This window comes from Lolium rigidum, chromosome 4, assembly GCF_022539505.1.
Source record: "Lolium rigidum isolate FL_2022 chromosome 4, APGP_CSIRO_Lrig_0.1, whole genome shotgun sequence".
NCBI classification, from domain to species: domain Eukaryota; kingdom Viridiplantae; phylum Streptophyta; class Magnoliopsida; order Poales; family Poaceae; genus Lolium; species Lolium rigidum.
The window spans coordinates 35,061,028-35,078,494 of NC_061511.1; the positions used below are offsets into that span (position 1 = coordinate 35,061,028).

Below are 17,467 nucleotides of genomic sequence, written 5' to 3' on the forward strand. Positions count from 1 at the left end.
TCCTCAATCTCATATGAGAATAATAATTGTTGCCACATGCTTATGCATTAAAGAGGAGTCCATTATCTGTTGTCCATGTTGTCCCGGTATGGATGTCTAAGTTGAGCATAATGAAAAGCGAGAAATCCAAAATGCGAGCTTTCTCCTTAGACCTTTGTACAGGCGACATGGAGGTACCCCATTGTGACACTTGGTCAAAACATGTGCATTGCAAAGATCCGGTAGTCCAAGTTAATTAGGACAAGGTGCGGGCACTATTAGTATACTATGCATGAGACTTGCAACTTGTAAGATATAATTTTCATAACTCATATGCTTTATTACTACCGTTGACAAAATTGTTTCATGTTTTCAAAATAAAAGCTCTAGCACAAATATATCAATCGATGCTTTCCTCTTTGAAGGACCATTCTCTTTACTTTTATGTTGAGTCAGTTCACCTATCTCTCTCCACCTCAAGAAGCAAACACTTGTGTGAGCTTGTGCATTGATTCTTACATACTTGCATATTGTACTTGTTATATTACTCTATGTTGACAATTATCCATGAGATATACATGTTACAAGTTGAAAGCAACCGCTGAAACTTAATCTTCCTTTTGTGTTGCTTCAATACCTTTACTTTGATTTATTGCTTTATGAGTTAACTCTTATGCAAGACTTATTAATACTTGTCTTGAAGTACTATTCATGAAAAGTCTTTGCTATATGATTCACTTGTTTACTCATGTCATTACCATTGTTTTGATCGCTGCATCCACTACATATGTTTACAAATAGTATGATCAAGATTATGATGGCATATCACTTCAGTAAATTATCTTTGTTATCGTTTTACCCGCTCGGGACGAGCGGAACTAAGCTTAGGGATGCTTGATACGTCTCCGACGTATCGATAATTTCTTATGTTCTATGCCATATTATTGATGATACCTACATGTTTTATGCACACTTTATGTCATATTCGTGCATTTTCCGGAACTAACCTATTAACAAGATGCCGAAGTGCCGGTTCTCGTTTTACGCTGTTTTTGGTTTCGGAAATCCTAGTAACGAAATATTCTCGAATTGGACGAAACAAAGACCCAGGGGCCTATTTCGCCACGAACCTTCCGGAAGACCGAAGAGCATACGAAGTGGGGCCACGAGGTGGCCAAACCACAAGGCGGCGCGGCCAAGGGGGCCCGCGCCGCCCTATGGTGTGGCCCCCTCGTCCGGCCCCCGACTGCCCTTCCGCCTACTTAAAGCCTCCGTCGCGAAACCCCGAGGCGAAAAACCACGATACGGAAAACCTTCCGGAGCCGCCGCCATCGCGAAGCCAAGATCCGGGGGACAGGAGTCTCCGTTCCGGCACCCTGCCGGAGCGGGGAAGTGCCCCGGAAGGCTTCTCCATCGACACCGCTGCCATCTTCACCGCCATCTTCATCACCGCTGCTGCTCCCATGAGGAGGGAGTAGTTCTCCATCGAGGCTCGGGGCTGTACCGGTAGCTATGTGGTTCATCTCTCTCCTATGTACTTCAATACAATAATCTCATGAGCTGCCTTACATGATTGAGATTCATATGATGATGCTTGTAATCTAGATGTCATTATGCTAGTCAAGTGAGTTTTACTTATGTGATCTCCGGAGACTCCTTGTCCCACGTGTGTAAAGGTGACAGTGTGTGCACCGTGTGGGTCTCTTAGGCTATATTTCACGGAATACTTATTCACTGTTGAATGGCATAGTGAGGTGCTTATTTATATCTCTTTATGATTGCAATGTGTTTGTATCACAATTTATCTATGTGCTACTCTAGCAATGTTATTAAAGTAGTTTTATTCCTCCCGCACGTGTGCAAAGGTGACAGTGTGTGCACCGTGTTAGTACTTGGTTTATGCTATGATCATGATCTCTTGTAGATTGCGAAGTTAACTATTGCTATGATAATATTGATGTGATCTATTCCTCCTACATATGCATGAAGGTGACAGATGTGCATGCTATGCTAGTACTTGGTTTAGTCTTTTGATCTATCTTACACTAAAGGTTACTAAAATATGAGCATTATTGTGGAGCTTGTTAACTCCGGCATTGAGGGTTCGTGTAATCCTACGCAATGTGTTCATCATCCAACAAAAGTGTAGAGTATGCATTTATCTATTCTGTTATGTGATCAATGTTGAGAGTGTCCACTAGTGAAAGTCTAATCCCTAGGCCTTGTTCCTAAATCATTGCTATCGTTGCTTGTTTACTCGTTTTTCTGCGTTACTACTGCTGCATTACTACTTGCTTGTTCATTGTCCTGGGCAAAGCACTTTTACGGTGCCGTTGCTACTACTTATTCATACCACCTGTACTTCACTATCTCTTCGCCGAACTAGTGCACCTATTAGGTGTGTTGGGGACACAAGAGACTTCTTGCTTTGTGGTTGCAGGGTTGCATGAGAGGGATATCTTTGACCTCTTCCTCCCTGAGTTCGATAAACCTTGGGTATCCACTTAAGGGAAACTTGCTGCTGTTCTACAAACCTCTGCTCTTGGAGGCCCAACACTGTCTACAAGAATAGAAGTCCCGTAGACATCAATGCTATTGGGGTTCATCACAATGGTGTGATGCTAAGCATGGATGAATAAGGATGATGGTTTTGACAGTAGAAGCTAGGGTTTAAATTTGGTTGATCCTACTTGATCAACTAGGTTTAGTGATATGCATACATGGAATACTAAATTGCTAGTGATAGGGTTCTACATTTTATGTGGGCATAGGTATGTCTTTTAGTTGCTAATGGTGGCTCTATGATTTGAATTAAAGTACCATGATCACCTGTTCTAACCTTGGGTTTAGGTTAGAAGCAAATTAGGGTTCACATGTAATAATGGAACTAGGGTTCCAAATTAATTTAAGGTTTTAGGAGTCACATGAAATGATAGGGTTCCTAGTTTTCTACCATATGGAATTAGTGTTGTATAATTACTATTTAGTCTCAAGTTAATAACTTCATTAATAAAGTTGAAGTTATTGATAACTTTGAACTAAAAATAATATTGAATTTGGCATTTTATTATTTTTAAAGAATTAATAATTAAGGTATTTATTAATCAGGGTTTAAATCCTTCTAATAAGGATTTAACAAGATAATAATTAAAGAAAATAATTTATAATGTTTTATTCAACTTCTTACTGGTTTTTATTTATTTTAGAAACTTTTCTTAATTTATTGAATTTTAATTGAATTTGGAATTAAAATTAAAGGCTTAATTAATAAGTATTAAATAAGTGAATTTTTATTAAAAATAAAAACTTCATTTTATATTTTTATTGGATAGAGTTTTCTTTTCTAAGAATTTTAATATCTCATTTGTATTTTTCTGAATTATTATGAATTTTATACTAATTTGTATAATTGCAGCATTTATTGAATTGAAATTAAAATAGAATTTACTAAAGTTACCCGGTTGCCTAACCCACACGATCAATCGGCGGTGGGGTTAGTCCACGTCAACGGCCACGGTGGCACGACGTGGCAAGCATGGCCCTCACCGGCGGCAGTGGCGATGGTCGTCGGCGGTGTGGTGCTTCCCCGGGCAAATCTCCTACACCAATCGATTTAACTCACCGCGGTGAACTCAATGGTGCCAGCGCCGCCCAAAAATGGTCGCCGGAGCTCGCTCGCCGGCGAGGCCGAACGGCGGCGGACACGGGTACACGCAGTGAGGATGCTACGGGCGATGATTTGCTGCAATAAGTAGCTCAGTAGGTGCGTGGGCTCACCGTGAGCACGACAGGCATGCCGGCGAGGTCGCTGGAGGTCTAGTTCGCCGGATTTCATGGCGCCGGCCGTCGGAGAGACGCGCTCAACGGAGACGCTCCGGGGCACCTCAGTTCGATTCCTTCTGCAGGCTGGGCATGTCGAGGACGGCGGTCACGTGGGTGGTCACGGTTTGGCCTGGGGAGGTCTCCATCGACGGCGATGGCCGGAGGCAGGGTTGGCTAGGGTTTCGGTAATGGGGAAAATTACGCAGAGGGAGGGGAAATTGGAGGCTTCCGCGCCATTTATACGTCCACGGGAGTGTCGTTGGCGGTCAAGAATACCGGCGGCGACCGCGGGACGTGGCGCTGGTCGGCTCGGTGGCGAGCTCTCGTGCGTCGAGGAGAGAAGACGAAGACGACGACGCCTCTCCATCTTTATCCATACGAAGGGGTACACAGGCCACTTTGGGCTGTGCTTGAGTCTGGGTCGTTCGGGCTGCTTGGTGGGCTATGATGGTGGGGCTGCTGCGGCTGGGTAAGTCCGGGTAAGCCTCTTCTTCTTTTTCTCTTTTATTTATTTTCTCGTTTTGTATTTCCATTTTGAATTCTGTTTTTAATTCAAATCATTCTATTTTGCAGGTATTTGACAATTGGAATCTCATGAGGACCAACAAGAAGATCATTTAATACTGAATTGTTTTTAAATGAGCATTTAATATATATGAACCTTTATTGCAATTTTTATTAAGCATGATTTTAGGCACTCACTTTAATTCCCTTTTTCTTGTAGAATTAATTCTAACTTGCTTTCTTTTTCATGGTAGAATTATGAGTGGATCTGAATTATGTGTTTAACCATATTTTTTGTACACTTGCATTTGAATATGGTTAACTTTTTAAGTAAGGTTCTTAATGATGATAATTCAATTTATCCCTCTCTTGGCTTTAAGAGTATTTTGTTAGGGTTGCAAAAATGTTTTATTAAAATTTAAGGTCTTGTAAGTTCTAGGGTAACTCCCTTCTCAGGTTTAGCATTAACACCTTGAAATACCTAGGGTAGATACTACTCTTATTATGGTTTGGTTCTAATTATAAGGATAAGTGGTTGATATCCACACATGGTTTTAATTATAGGGTTTAACATTTGGTGTCTCTTATGTTTAATAATTGAAGCATAGGATTCAATTAATGAACAATTAGGGTTCTAATCATATTCTCCTAATTGCACATGGTTTGAATCTCAAATATGTCCTAGGTTTTAATCTCCCCTAACCAAGGTAATATGGTTACTTGCTTAGTTGTTTATGTTCTCCTTTAATTACTAAGTACTTGAGAATTGATTTTATCTTATACCAATTGATTTCTATTATATTCTTAATCTATTGTTAAAGTAACCTAAGTAGCTATAATTCTTTTTATAGTTAACTTTGGTTATAATGATGAATGGTTTCTCACCATATATATTATAGGCTTTAACTCTAAGCTTTACTTATGAGCTTATATCTTCTACTTCAAGTTCTTAGGGTTTATGATCACTACACAATTTATAATGATCAAGGTTTGGCTTCCTAAGTTATTACTAGAGATATTTAGATATGGTTATACCAATTACCCCTCTCACTCCACAAGGACTTGGATTATAATCTAAGGTTCTACTCAAGGAATGATGATGTGATTATCTAAATATGTGGTCTTCCTTAGAATTTCTACCTTGCTATCTTCTGTAGCTTGTTCTTCAGGAATTCCGATAAACTCTGCATCTTGTGGCATGCCTCCACCTCCTAGCTGCTTCATCTTGATCCTAACTATTTTATGGAGTGGCTCAATGTGTTGGTCTTCTTGCATCATGGTGCAAGATGATGAGATGAATGAGGTAGAGGGTTCCTTTTATAGGCTTGGACATGCTCTAATATCATGACACATAGGTGGATGACTCTTGTTTTAATTTGATGAGTAAGGTGCTTGGTTGTCATGCTCTCATCCATAGTAATCCTTTAAGCATGAGGTGGCATTGCTTAGGATGCAAGCTATGTAGATATTTTCATCCTATGTGGCATGGGTAATATCCTCTCTTGTGATTTGTTTTTGGATAGCCAAGTGGCTTTTGTTACTAATTGTCTTATGAATGATCTTATGCTTATGGGTGAGTCACTATATCATATGTGATTGTATTTATATTATAGTTGGGATCAAAATGTCAAGAATAATAATTATACCCCAATTTTGAATGATGATGTTTGATTTCCCAAGGCATGATCATATGAGTTTCAAAGTACTCATAGTTTATTTTATTCAAATAGTTTGAACTATAATTCGTAATGTAAACGAATTTAGTTTTGTGATATTCCACATATTTAATAAGTTATGAATAAAATCAGAATGTGTGGCTTTTATGCACTTAGGTCCTTGGGTTTTACCATATTTGGTAATAAGTTTTAAAGTGAATTCAATTATACCTCAAGTGTAGTTTCTTAACTTTTAAGTGTGAATAACTTAGAGTTTGCTTATTATCTATTTGATGGTTATAGGCCTCTCCCATCTCTGGGTTTTAATGATAAGCTTGTGTTGGTGTTAAATTCCAAAGTTTAGCTCAAGGAATACTATGAGGTTCATGGTAGGAGTATTTATTTGTTAAAGACATGGAAACGATAAGTCAAGAATGTTTTCTCCATTTTATTGAGTTGAACAGATGTTCATATGTTATGGCAAGAATTACCATGTTGTGATCTTTTGTATGATCAAGCAATTGATCATTGAGTAAAGTGTTGTTGTGTTGAATATCAATTCCATTTGATCTAACCCCTTAGATCAAATCCTCTCTTCCCAAAACAATGTTTTAACAAAGTCACATTGAGGTTTATAGCGCTTGACTTGATGAGCTACTTCAATTCCACCAAGGTCAAGTGAAACTTCGATCACTGTGTATGCATTTTACTTTAAAGCGCGAAAATTCCCCAGATTTTCTATGCATGAATGCAATGCACACATCTGATTCCTCTATTTTTGTAACCCCATTACCTGGGATATTACACCTGTCTCCCGCGCTTCTCCACGCGTGCAACCGTTGCACGCGGGCGTGCAAAATGACACGACAATGGGCCTAGTTCCGGAGAAACTGCCAATTCGAGCGTTGCTCCAGACTGTCTCAGGAGTGCTTTGAGAACCGGTTGAACCACAATGCAGACCTCTTACAGGCATCCAAATGGGCCAGTTTTTGCTGGGCCGTTGCGAGCCAAAGGCTCACAGCCTACCAAACACGGCCAAGGTCTACACACTCTCCCAAAACCGTCCCCGAGTCCGGCGACGGCGAGCCGCGGCGACCTGCGCCGCCAGCCGTCGAGTGGAGGCACGGATCCGAGACAAGGACGCTCCCATGGTTCAATCTCGTTCGCCCCCGCGGTCGCCCACCACCGAGCTATCGTGTGAGGTTTGCTCCGCCCGCTGCTCTTTCTTATTTTTGGATCTTGGATGTATCAAAGGGAACCTGAATCGAGCCGTCTCCCCCATTTGTAGACGAGGAAGAAGCAGAAGCAGGAGGGCGAGCAGGAGCAGGAGCCATTGGGGAGCCTCCCCGAGGGGCCCCTCGTCGAGATCCTGTCGCGGGTGCCCTACATGTCGCTCTGCCGCTTCAAGTGCGTGTCCAAGCCCTGGCTTGCCCTCTGCTCCGACCACCAAGTCCGCAAGAGGTCGCCGCAGACTCTGTCTGGCTTCTTCCACTGCGGCACAAATGGCGTCCAGTTTTGCAATGTTTCCGGTAGAGGCCCGCCTATGGTCGACCCCTATCTCCCTTTCTTGTGGAAACGCTATACAATTATCATCACCCGACACTGCTGCGGTGGCCTTGTCCTCTGCAAATGCTGGAAATCATGTCATTCCAAGAACAATGAGTACAATCTTGTTGTGTGCAATCCGGCGACTGAGAAGTGGATTGAGCTGCCCCATTGTCCTATAGAATCGTCATACTTAACCAAAGAGTATTTGGGTTTTGACCCAGCCGACCCCTCCCGTTTCGTGGTATATGCACTGCACCTTCGGGAATTCACAGAAGTGACGATCTACTCATCAGACATTGGGCGATGGACTACAGTGCAGAGTGGCTGGGTTGAAGGAACTTCTCTTGTTGTTGGTTTCGAATGTGTCTTCCTGAATGGCACCATGCATTTGATGACCAAAGAACCTTCAGTAGTCACAGTGGACACAGAGGGGAATGTTTGGAGGGAAATTTATATGCCGGAAAACATGACAGGGAGCTGTGAGGATATCTCCATTGGACAGTCACAGGGACGCTTGTACGCTTGGTGTATAGGTAATCTTAATGTTTGCCAGCTCGCTGTTTGGGCTCTTGAGGATTATGCTAGTGCAAACTGGACCTTGAAGCATACTGTTAACATTTTGGAGCTGTTTGGAAGGCATTGTCGCAAAAAGGATGAGTTCTATAAGATGTTTGCAATTCATCCAGATCGTAATTTGATCTTCCTTACTGACCGGAAGGAAAAGACTATCTCATATGATATGGATAGCCGGGAGGTGCATGTTATCAGCACTTCAGGCGAATTCCTTGATGCTCAACCTTACATTCCCTGTTTTGCAGAATTGCCATCCGACGGTCACTAAAAGTCTGCAGGTTCGCTTGCCTATCATGGAACTATTGTTTTCATAAAATTCCCTGTTTTGCATGTACTTCATTTTTTCTTTCTTAATAGTGGCATGCCTTTTTGTGGCTTTGAACAATGTGTAGCAATGGAGAATATGTAGCACCAAGCAACCTTCTAGTGCGTAATGCTTAGTTGTATAAATGAACCTAGACATTTAAACTATGTGCTGCATTTAGTACTAATCATTGTGCTTCACTTGTTACCTCTTGATGTGGGGGATGAATGTGATTACATGTTTACGTTTAAATTATTTTAGTTTCACCTCCTTATTTCCATCTATTTCCTGCAAGTATATGTATCTTTTGTGTACGACTGGTTTTCTGTCGTTGTTAAATATTGATGTCGCCCTGTTTTTATGCACTTTTTAAAGATATTGAATTCTTATCTATTCTACAACAATATTATACCGTGGATTATCTCTTCTGTTACTGCATGAACAGACGGTAAAGAAATGTTACTGTCCTTTAATGAAACTGCTTGGTATTTCACTTATGAAACCTGCAATGTACCTACAAAATATAATTCTTTTATACCTTGTTTTGTTAGGGGAAGAGGACTTTTTGTGGGGAATAGAATAACATGATCCTCCAGTGTATTTTGACTCTTGTTTTGATTGAGTTGTCTGTGATCATTCTCCTTCCTGAATTCTGACTGGTTAAAATTTCCAGGTTAATGTTTGCTTACAGAATTTTCTTGCGCATTAACTTGCATTCAAAATTTCCTATTTAGTTGCTGAATATGTAAACTGAATTACTACCTCTGTTCCAAATTAGTTGTTGCATATTCAATGAACCTAGACAGATTTAGGCAACATTTTACCTAAATCTGTGACAATGGATTTGGATCGGAGGGAATATTTCTTATTGTTCATTGTTATCGATTGGTTCCCCTGTTCTGACGTAAGTATAGCAGTGTCTGGCTACTAAAATAGGTGTGGACTTTCACTCTGGTGTATTTTCTAGACTTGCAAAGTTAGATGAGAAGAAAGAAAGAGCCAAGTTTGATGTGGGCACGATTTCTTAATGCATGATGCCATTTGACAGCATCTACTGCAAGGTCCAAGCTGTATCATCAGAAACGTATGCATGGAAATCCTGAAGAACAAGACTCGCACCGCCTAGACTCACTACTGAAACTGCTGGAAGTTCCCTGGCTAAGATACCGCTGAAATAACGAATTATTACTGAAGCTCTGCACTGGCTGTGTACACCTGAGGCGCTGGATGTCAAAATCCTGAGCATGTAGCATCTCATTTGTCTAGTCTGGCTGCAGGCATATTATCTGTTTTCTTTACCTGTTGATAAGCCAGAGAGACCATCTGGATGATTATTTTTGTTTGTTTCTGGGCGATAGTTTAGGAGCTGTAAGTGCTATACTGTACTTTGGTTATATTCATGCAATGGAAATGGCCAACTGGGCGATGATCCTGTTCCTCTAAAATAATGTTTTAAACTCAATGGTGATATTCCTATCCTTTTTGTTTTTTGTTTTTGCTTTTGAAAATTATTTGATCAAGGTTGGTTCTGAAATTTATCTAAAGAAGTTCGTCGGACTTTGATATGTTCCTTGTTTAAATTGGTATTCAATATTTTCGTGAAAAGGCCTAAAGGCCTAAATACGTCCATCTCAAATTATTTTGTGAAAAATAAACCAAGATAATAAAGTCTCACAGGATCATAACTTATCAATAAACCGAGATGTTCATAAATTCCAATATCTATATGTTCTCGCAAACACAGCTGCTTTGAGTTCCTAAATTCGCATTCAGGTTTTCTACTATAATGCCAATCTACATGGATAGCACTGTCACAATATAAACTGATCTATACGTTAAGTTTGACTTGAAGTGCCATAACGCTCTCTGAACTGGAATGAACTGTAAATGCAGAGTCACTTCACAGCACCACTGCAACTCAGTTATCGTTGAAAACCTTGTCTGAATATCTGCAGGACCAGATTAATCAATTTCCCCACAATGCAAACATGTCACTATTCCAAATACTTAACTGAAAAATGCATGCACTTGCTAAGTGCTAGCCAAGATCCAATCCATTACCACCAGGCTCTGCATCATTAAGGGTGATATCAACATAGAACAGTTTCCACACGAAACTACATGCAATACATTACAATTTCTTCTATGGTTGGATCTCCACTACCTCTTGGACCTGAGACAAAAAGTCACCGGAAGCATGCAAATGCAGCACCATCACACTAGTGACTTCACCATTGCAGGCGATTGCCATATTCACAATGTGCAGTTTTGGCTACAAAAATAGTTGTTCACAGGAGAAGATCAGTGCATGCGCAGCCGCAGCACTATCATGACGACTTGGCGTACCTGGAACCGAGATCCATCACTTTTAAGTTTTAACCATCTATAAGAGCAAGCCAAGAACTCATAAACCATGCAGGCAGACCAACAGTGTAGCAAGCAAGAATAAGACTAAGAGTTGAGACATGGAGTACGCTCGCCGCAGATTTCTCCTTGTGTGCTCATTTCTTATAATGTGCCTATGCAGAGGCACGAGGGGCGATGAGTTAACAAGTGATTTCTACGATGACACGTGCCCCGGCGTGTATGCCATCGTACAGCAGCATGTATTTGATGCCATGAGGGATGAGCTGAGGATGGGGGCCTCCCTGCTCAGGCTCCATTTCCATGACTGCTTTGTCAATGTAAGTAATGCTTCTTCCGAACTTACTCCGGATGTTTGTTGCACTTCTGCTGTTTGTGTTGCAGTTACTGAATTTTGTTGTTGTTGTGATGTATCTTAGGGGTGTGATGGTTCGATCTTGCTGGATGGTGAGGATGGCGAGAAATTTGCGCAGCCCAACCAGAACTCTGTTAGAGGGTACGAGGTCATCGATGCGATAAAGGCCGACCTCGAGAGCATGTGCCCCGGGGTGGTGTCTTGTGCCGACGTTGTAGCTCTTGCAGCTGGCTATGGAGTACTCTTTGTGAGCATCTTACTACATCTTATAGTCCATTTCCTTTTTCAGATACGTTCAGCTTGTCAGCCAAAGTATCATTTAGTAATTATCTGCTGATTTGTTCAGAGTGGAGGGCCTTACTACGATGTTCTTCTAGGGAGAAGGGACGGTCTGGTGGCGAACCAGGCTGGAGCTGACAACGGCCTTCCCTCGCCGTTCGAACCGATCAGCTCGATCGTACAGAAGTTTGCCGATGTTGGCTTAGACACGACAGATGTCGTGGTCCTATCAGGTACACAGGTTGACCCATTAATCGCAAAACTTGTCTATCTAAGTCAGTGTGACCATGCTTAATTCAGAGTTAAAAGAACTCTGTTCATTCCAGAAACTTCATTTCTCACATGCAAACTGTCACAAAATTTTCAGTTTTGTCAAGAGCAAGATGATCTTGAATTCTGAACCTTAAAAATTTCATAGGTGCCCACACGATCGGGCGAGCCCGGTGCGTGCTGTTCAGCAACCGCCTGACGTCCACCACGTCCTCGGCGGACCCGACGCTGGACTCTACCATGGCCGCTGTCCTGCAGAGCCTCTGCGCCGGCGGGGACGGTAACCAGACCACTGCCCTCGACGCCAACTCCGCCGACGCGTTCGACAAGCACTACTTCCAGAACCTGCTGACCAAGAGGGGCCTCCTATCCTCCGACCAGGGCCTCTTCTCCGGCGACGAGGACATCGTGGCTAGCACCACCATGGCGCTTGTGCAGAAGTACAGCGACGACGGCGAGCAGTTCTTCGCGGACTTCGGCGCCTCCATGGTGAAGATGGGGAGCATCAGCCCCTTGACGGGGGACGAGGGAGAGATCCGCTGCAACTGCAGGGTTGCCAATTGAGAAACAGCGAGTAGAGTCAATCATCGGATGCTAAATGAAACTATCCACTCGGTTAATAAAGCACCAGTGAGAATATAATCCCAGAACGTTTAGTCCATCCACCATAAGGTGCACTGGTGCTAGCCGGTAGAACACTGGGTATTGTTACTTCATCCACTGCCTAGATGATCTTACAATAAATTTAGTGCATAAAACATATTCTTGCATGCGTGTAATACGGGATCTTTCACGTCCAAGGAAGAAGGTGAAGAACCAATAATGATCTAATTATGTTTCTGGTTTGGTTGTGAGCTGATGAACAATCAATCAATCAATTAATAATTGATGGCCAAGATGATTGTTTTGACTCCATTGAATTTGGTCACATCGTGCAGGTTCGATCTCAGCTGTCTCTACAGTTTGACTTTGGTTTGCATCCTACTCATCATGGCCATGTGGACGAGAAAATCAAAATCACCAACAACCAATTATAGCTCAAGTAGGTTTTATATATTCCCGTACATGTGTTAGAAATGATGGATAATGTTACTCACTCCGTCCCAAAATGTAAGGCGTCTAAGGGTTAGTCAAAAGTTAACATTTTTTTAAGTTTGACCAAGTTTATACACAAAAATATAAACATTTACAGTACTGAATCAACATGAATAGATTCACCATAAAATATATTTTCTTAATATGTCCATTCGATATTGTAGATGTAAATATATTTTTCTAAATATTTGATCAAAATTAGTAAAGTTTGACTTTTGGCCAGTCCTTAGACGCCTTGCATTTTGGGACGAAGGGAGTAATAATTATTGCCAACTGATGTCTCTTGCGTAACCACCATGCACGACAGAGTCCATCAACCAAAACATATTCTCTTTTTTTCTGGCAGTCCTTAAGTTCCTATCACAAGTATTTCGAGCTTTAACATGCAAGGTAAACTGAGACTGGACTGACTGTCTATACAGTTAAACACTATGCAGATGTTATTTGAGCTATCATATACATACCACAGCAGACAAAAGGTGAGCTGAAGTAGGGATAACATGAAAGCAGTGTAGTGATGGGTTTCAGGGCCAGCATATTCCAGAATCCAGAATACAGTGAACAATACCACCAGGTGCTAGTGCCTAGTTGGTCGAGGTCCTTATCTCCTATCCTTGACACCAGTACACAGCTCACATACTTAATATTCGGATATATGCACGCATCAAAATCCCTATTTTTGCACATGTGTAGTAAAAAGCTAGACAGGTACGTGGGTGCTTATCTAGTTAATATCTTGTGTTTTCGTGCACCAGGCACACACATACAAGTTTCATGATGTGGATCATTGGCGGACGCAGCGGGGGGGCCGAGGGGGCCGTGGCCCACCCAGAAATTCGCTGGCCCAGAACTTAGACCCATGGGAAAAAAAGAAAAAAGGCCCGATTCGGCTCCAAACAAGTGACTTCTCGTCGACCTGTCGACCACGAGGCTTCCGATTCCCCAATCCCCACGCGACGCGGCCACCGTCCCCCGACCCGACCGCAGCCTCCACTCACCGCCGCCGCCCCAGGCCCGCCGCCGCTGCTGCCCGTCGGCCACGCCCAGTCCGGCGCTCTGCCCAGTCCGGCGCTCGCCCACGGCCCGCCCCAGCTGCGCCCGCCCCGCACATGCCCCGCCTGGCCGCCTGGCCGCGCCGCGCTGACCGCCGGTCCCGGCCGCCGGCCGCCTGGCCGCAGCACTGAACGCGGAGGCCCGCCCCGGACCGGATCTTCCCACGACCGAGCTGCGAGCCTGCGACCAGAACTCCAGAAGTGAGCGGCCGATTTTGCATATGAATGGCTCTCAGTGTTATGCTTGTTCTGTGTATGTTCTGTGCATATAAAGTGTTATTTTCATCATGATTTTCATGTGTCTCTGTAGTTTGTTCTGTGTATGTTAAGTCTTATATGATGAAGATTGAAAAACACATAAAATTGCTAAATTAGTAATGTTTCAATTCTGTAGAAATGAAGAGAAATAGCCAAATTGCGCTACTTTTTCAGAAACAAGCATCAAAGAAGATTGCATCTCCGGTCCAATCCGATATTGTACCCGATGAAGAAGTCGACTCCGATATTGAGAGTGAGATTGACATTGACATTGAAGATACAACACCACACCCACCTTCACCCCAACAACCAAATGCAAGGTCACATGATGCTCACTTTCTTCCACATGATCCGGGGGAAAGGATTCCTATATCAAGTTATGATGTTAATATTCAAGATGATGTTCGGAGAGGATATATGCTAAAAGGTCCGTGCCAACCATATGAGCATGATTTCGCAACAACAAAAAAGAAGGGTAAAAATCTACACTTTGTAAGACCCTTGTAATGTTTTGAACTATTTGTATTGTAGTCGTGCACATTTGATATATGTGTTGAACTCCAATGCAATGAATTTGTCTTGTATATTGTTCATTACATCATTATGTAAAGGTTTTTCACATTTTGGGGGGTGCGCAAAAAAAAAAAATTTTGAGGTATGCCCCCCTCCAATTCTTTCCTGCGTCCGCCACTGATGTGGATGGCGAAAAACACTGTATCTATGAGAGCTCCTCCCGGAAGATGCATAGAAGATAAGGACCCAATTTCGAAATGCTTGGCATATACTCCGTACTCACGAATTGCATGTGGCCTGCGACGAGACTATTTAGTTATCCCCACCAAGACGAGTTCGATTGATAAAGGGCCTTTGCTCCAGCACATCCTTTATTTATATGAATATGTAGTGTATAGGGGACATGATGTTTCTCCACCCGGGTACATATGCATTCTTTACTTGAAATGTATTTTAAACATATTAAAAAATGTCAAACAAGTACAAAAACTACTACTACTGCTACTACTGCTGCTGTTGCTGTTACGTTCGCTCCAGAGGGGGTGAGGGAGAAAGTCATAAGTGGCTTTGTTACGTTCGCTCCAGGTTTCAACCGATTACACCCAACGATACCGGATACATGAATTCAAGAAAGAAAAACGAAGACCCGAGACAAAAGGGGATATGAGAAAGAGCCGTCTTGCCAACTCATACAAGTTTTGTCGTACGTATTGTTGTATGATCCTACCATCGAGCCATCAATCCATGTGAGAGAATTAAAGCACACGACCGGATTGCAATTCGTACATCCATCGATGTACTGTCGTACACATAGAGGATTTGCATCCCAAATTGATGCCAACTACTAGGCTCGTCCTTTAGAAAAGTTGAACACTCATTTCTCGTGTTGTAAATCTTGATTGGAATATTTATCAAATGGATGTCAAAATACCTTCCTTAATGGTGATCCCCATGAGGAAGTGTATATGGACGTTACACCTGGTTTTGAACCAAAGAGAAATTTTAGAAGGGTGTTATGGCTATGTCAATTAGTGTATGGTCTAAAACAATCACCAAGGTCGTGGTTTAATCGTTTTAGACAAGCCATGCTGAAAAGAGGCTACCAGCAGAGCAAATGCTGACCATACATTATTCTACAAACATGTTGATGATAATGTTGTTGTGTTAACAGTGTATGTTGATGATATTGTGATAACATGCAATGACCTGGAGGAAGTCAATGATGTGAAGCATCATTGAGCAGATAATTTGAAGTGAAGGACTTTGGTCAGCTGCGGTATTTTCTCGGCATTGAGGTCTCACGAAGCTCAAAAGTTATTTTTATCTCACAAAGAAAGTACGCATTGGAACTACTCAAAGAAATAGGTATGCTTGGGGTCATCCTGCAGGAACTCCCATAAAATAGAATCACCGTTTAAGCTATGATGCTGGCACACCTGTTGATCGGGAGCACTATCAGAGACTAGATAGAAGGCTAATATACTTCTCTCATACTCGCCCCCACATAGGATTTGCTGTGAGCATCATTAGTCAATTTATGCATGAATTAAAGACATCTCACATGAATGCCGTGAATAGAATCTTAAGGTACCTCAATGACCGCCCATCCACCTCAGGCTATTGTGCATTTGTTGAGGGGGAACCTCGTGTCACAGATAAGTAAAAAACAGTATGTGGTAGGAAGATCAATATCGGAGGCATAATTTCGGTCTATGGCTCATGGGATATGTGAGCTATTTTGGCTGCAAATTTTTCTAGTAGAGCTGAGGCTTTATAAGCATGGTCTACTAATGCTCTACCGTGACAATGAAGCTGCTATTGACATTGCAAACAATCCAATCCAACACGATAGACCAAGCATATTGAGATAGATCACCATTTCATCAAAGGGAAGCCATAAAAAATATCTGAGAAGGATTGAGATGAGATAGGAAAAATGGAGAAGAACTCTCCCGTCGTCAACTCTGTAACTCTTGTACAGATTACAGATCCAAAAAATCAAGAATCTGAATATTTCCTGCATGAGTTTCTTCAGTAATATTTGAACATAAGTTTATGATTGTCTAGCGGTGCAACTGAAGACTGGATGTAGGGATACTGTGTCAAAGGGCCATAATATTTAAACATAAGTTTATGCTTATCTTTGGACCTAAATACTTATCACAAATTCTATGCATCTAGATACATTTTATCCTACATTTTAGCTAATCTGTGATAAGTATTAGTTGGTACTGACCGAGTGACCGACAACACCTTCTGTACTCCTCTTGACATGACCAACAACCTAACTAATATAGATCCCCTTTTAGCTGTTTGTCCATACTCCATGAATAAAGTCTACATAGCAGTCTCCAATCATTGACATGTATATGCACGAATGTGCCAACGATGCCAGCGAGACATGGATGAAATGTCACACTGATACCGTGGTCCTTCGAATGTCATATAGTAGGCATACGACAAAACTACTAGTGTCATGTACTTACATAAATTAGCGATCTTTAACATCGATCACGCCCTCCCAACTGCATCCGATGTATTTCTAAACGAAGATAATGCTGGCGTTGCCATGTCATGAGCCATGACATGCATGTTTGCATCCACGTCGGTTTTGTAAGGAGAAAAATAAGAAGTTTCGTCTTTCCTCGAAATAGGCTTTCGCCCCGCTATATTTATATAGCAACCACACGGTACAACTGTCACACGGTACAACTGCTGGGGCATCAACATAAGCACGCCCAAAAGAAAACACAAAAGAAAGAAAGGAGAAAGAACGTCGACAAGGTCGGATCGACGAAAACGAAGATGCCCTATAGCCGCCGCGCCTTCCGGAGAATTCCCATCACGCTCCTAGCACTCTGAAGCCCCGCGTACCAAGCAACACCTCCAAGAAGGA

At 42.2% G+C, this 17,467-nt stretch overlaps 2 protein-coding genes and 1 long non-coding RNA gene across 7 annotated transcripts; all 3 read left to right on the forward strand.

Moving 5' to 3' along the window:
- Positions 1 to 7,024: 7,024 nt before the first annotated feature.
- LOC124708925 (F-box protein At5g07610-like) lies at positions 7,025 to 9,847 on the forward strand. 5 transcript variants are annotated; one of them, XM_047240564.1, is made up of 3 exons: positions 7,025 to 7,162; positions 7,249 to 8,359; positions 9,300 to 9,847. In XM_047240564.1, exons 1-2 carry the CDS (start codon positions 7,109 to 7,111, stop codon positions 8,347 to 8,349), a joined length of 1,155 nt encoding a protein of 384 aa, XP_047096520.1. In that variant the 5' UTR covers positions 7,025 to 7,108; the 3' UTR covers positions 8,350 to 8,359; positions 9,300 to 9,847. The 5 variants fall into 5 exon arrangements, with proteins under 5 accessions (XP_047096520.1, XP_047096518.1, XP_047096519.1 ...); XM_047240562.1 differs by having other exon boundaries at positions 9,303 to 9,847; XM_047240563.1 differs by having other exon boundaries at positions 9,322 to 9,847.
- A 1,003-nt stretch (positions 9,848 to 10,850) lies between these two features.
- LOC124650099 (peroxidase N-like) lies at positions 10,851 to 12,528 on the forward strand. The gene is made up of 4 exons (XM_047189663.1): positions 10,851 to 11,069; positions 11,169 to 11,351; positions 11,451 to 11,616; positions 11,802 to 12,528. The coding sequence occupies exons 1-4, from the start codon at positions 10,851 to 10,853 to the stop codon at positions 12,215 to 12,217; spliced, it is 984 nt and encodes a 327-aa protein (XP_047045619.1). The 3' UTR covers positions 12,218 to 12,528.
- Positions 12,529 to 13,910: 1,382 nt separating this feature from the next.
- LOC124705895 lies at positions 13,911 to 14,659 on the forward strand. The gene is made up of 2 exons (XR_007004188.1): positions 13,911 to 14,001; positions 14,195 to 14,659. It is a non-coding gene; the product is annotated as an uncharacterized LOC124705895 (long non-coding RNA).
- The last annotated feature ends 2,808 nt before the right edge of the window (positions 14,660 to 17,467 follow it).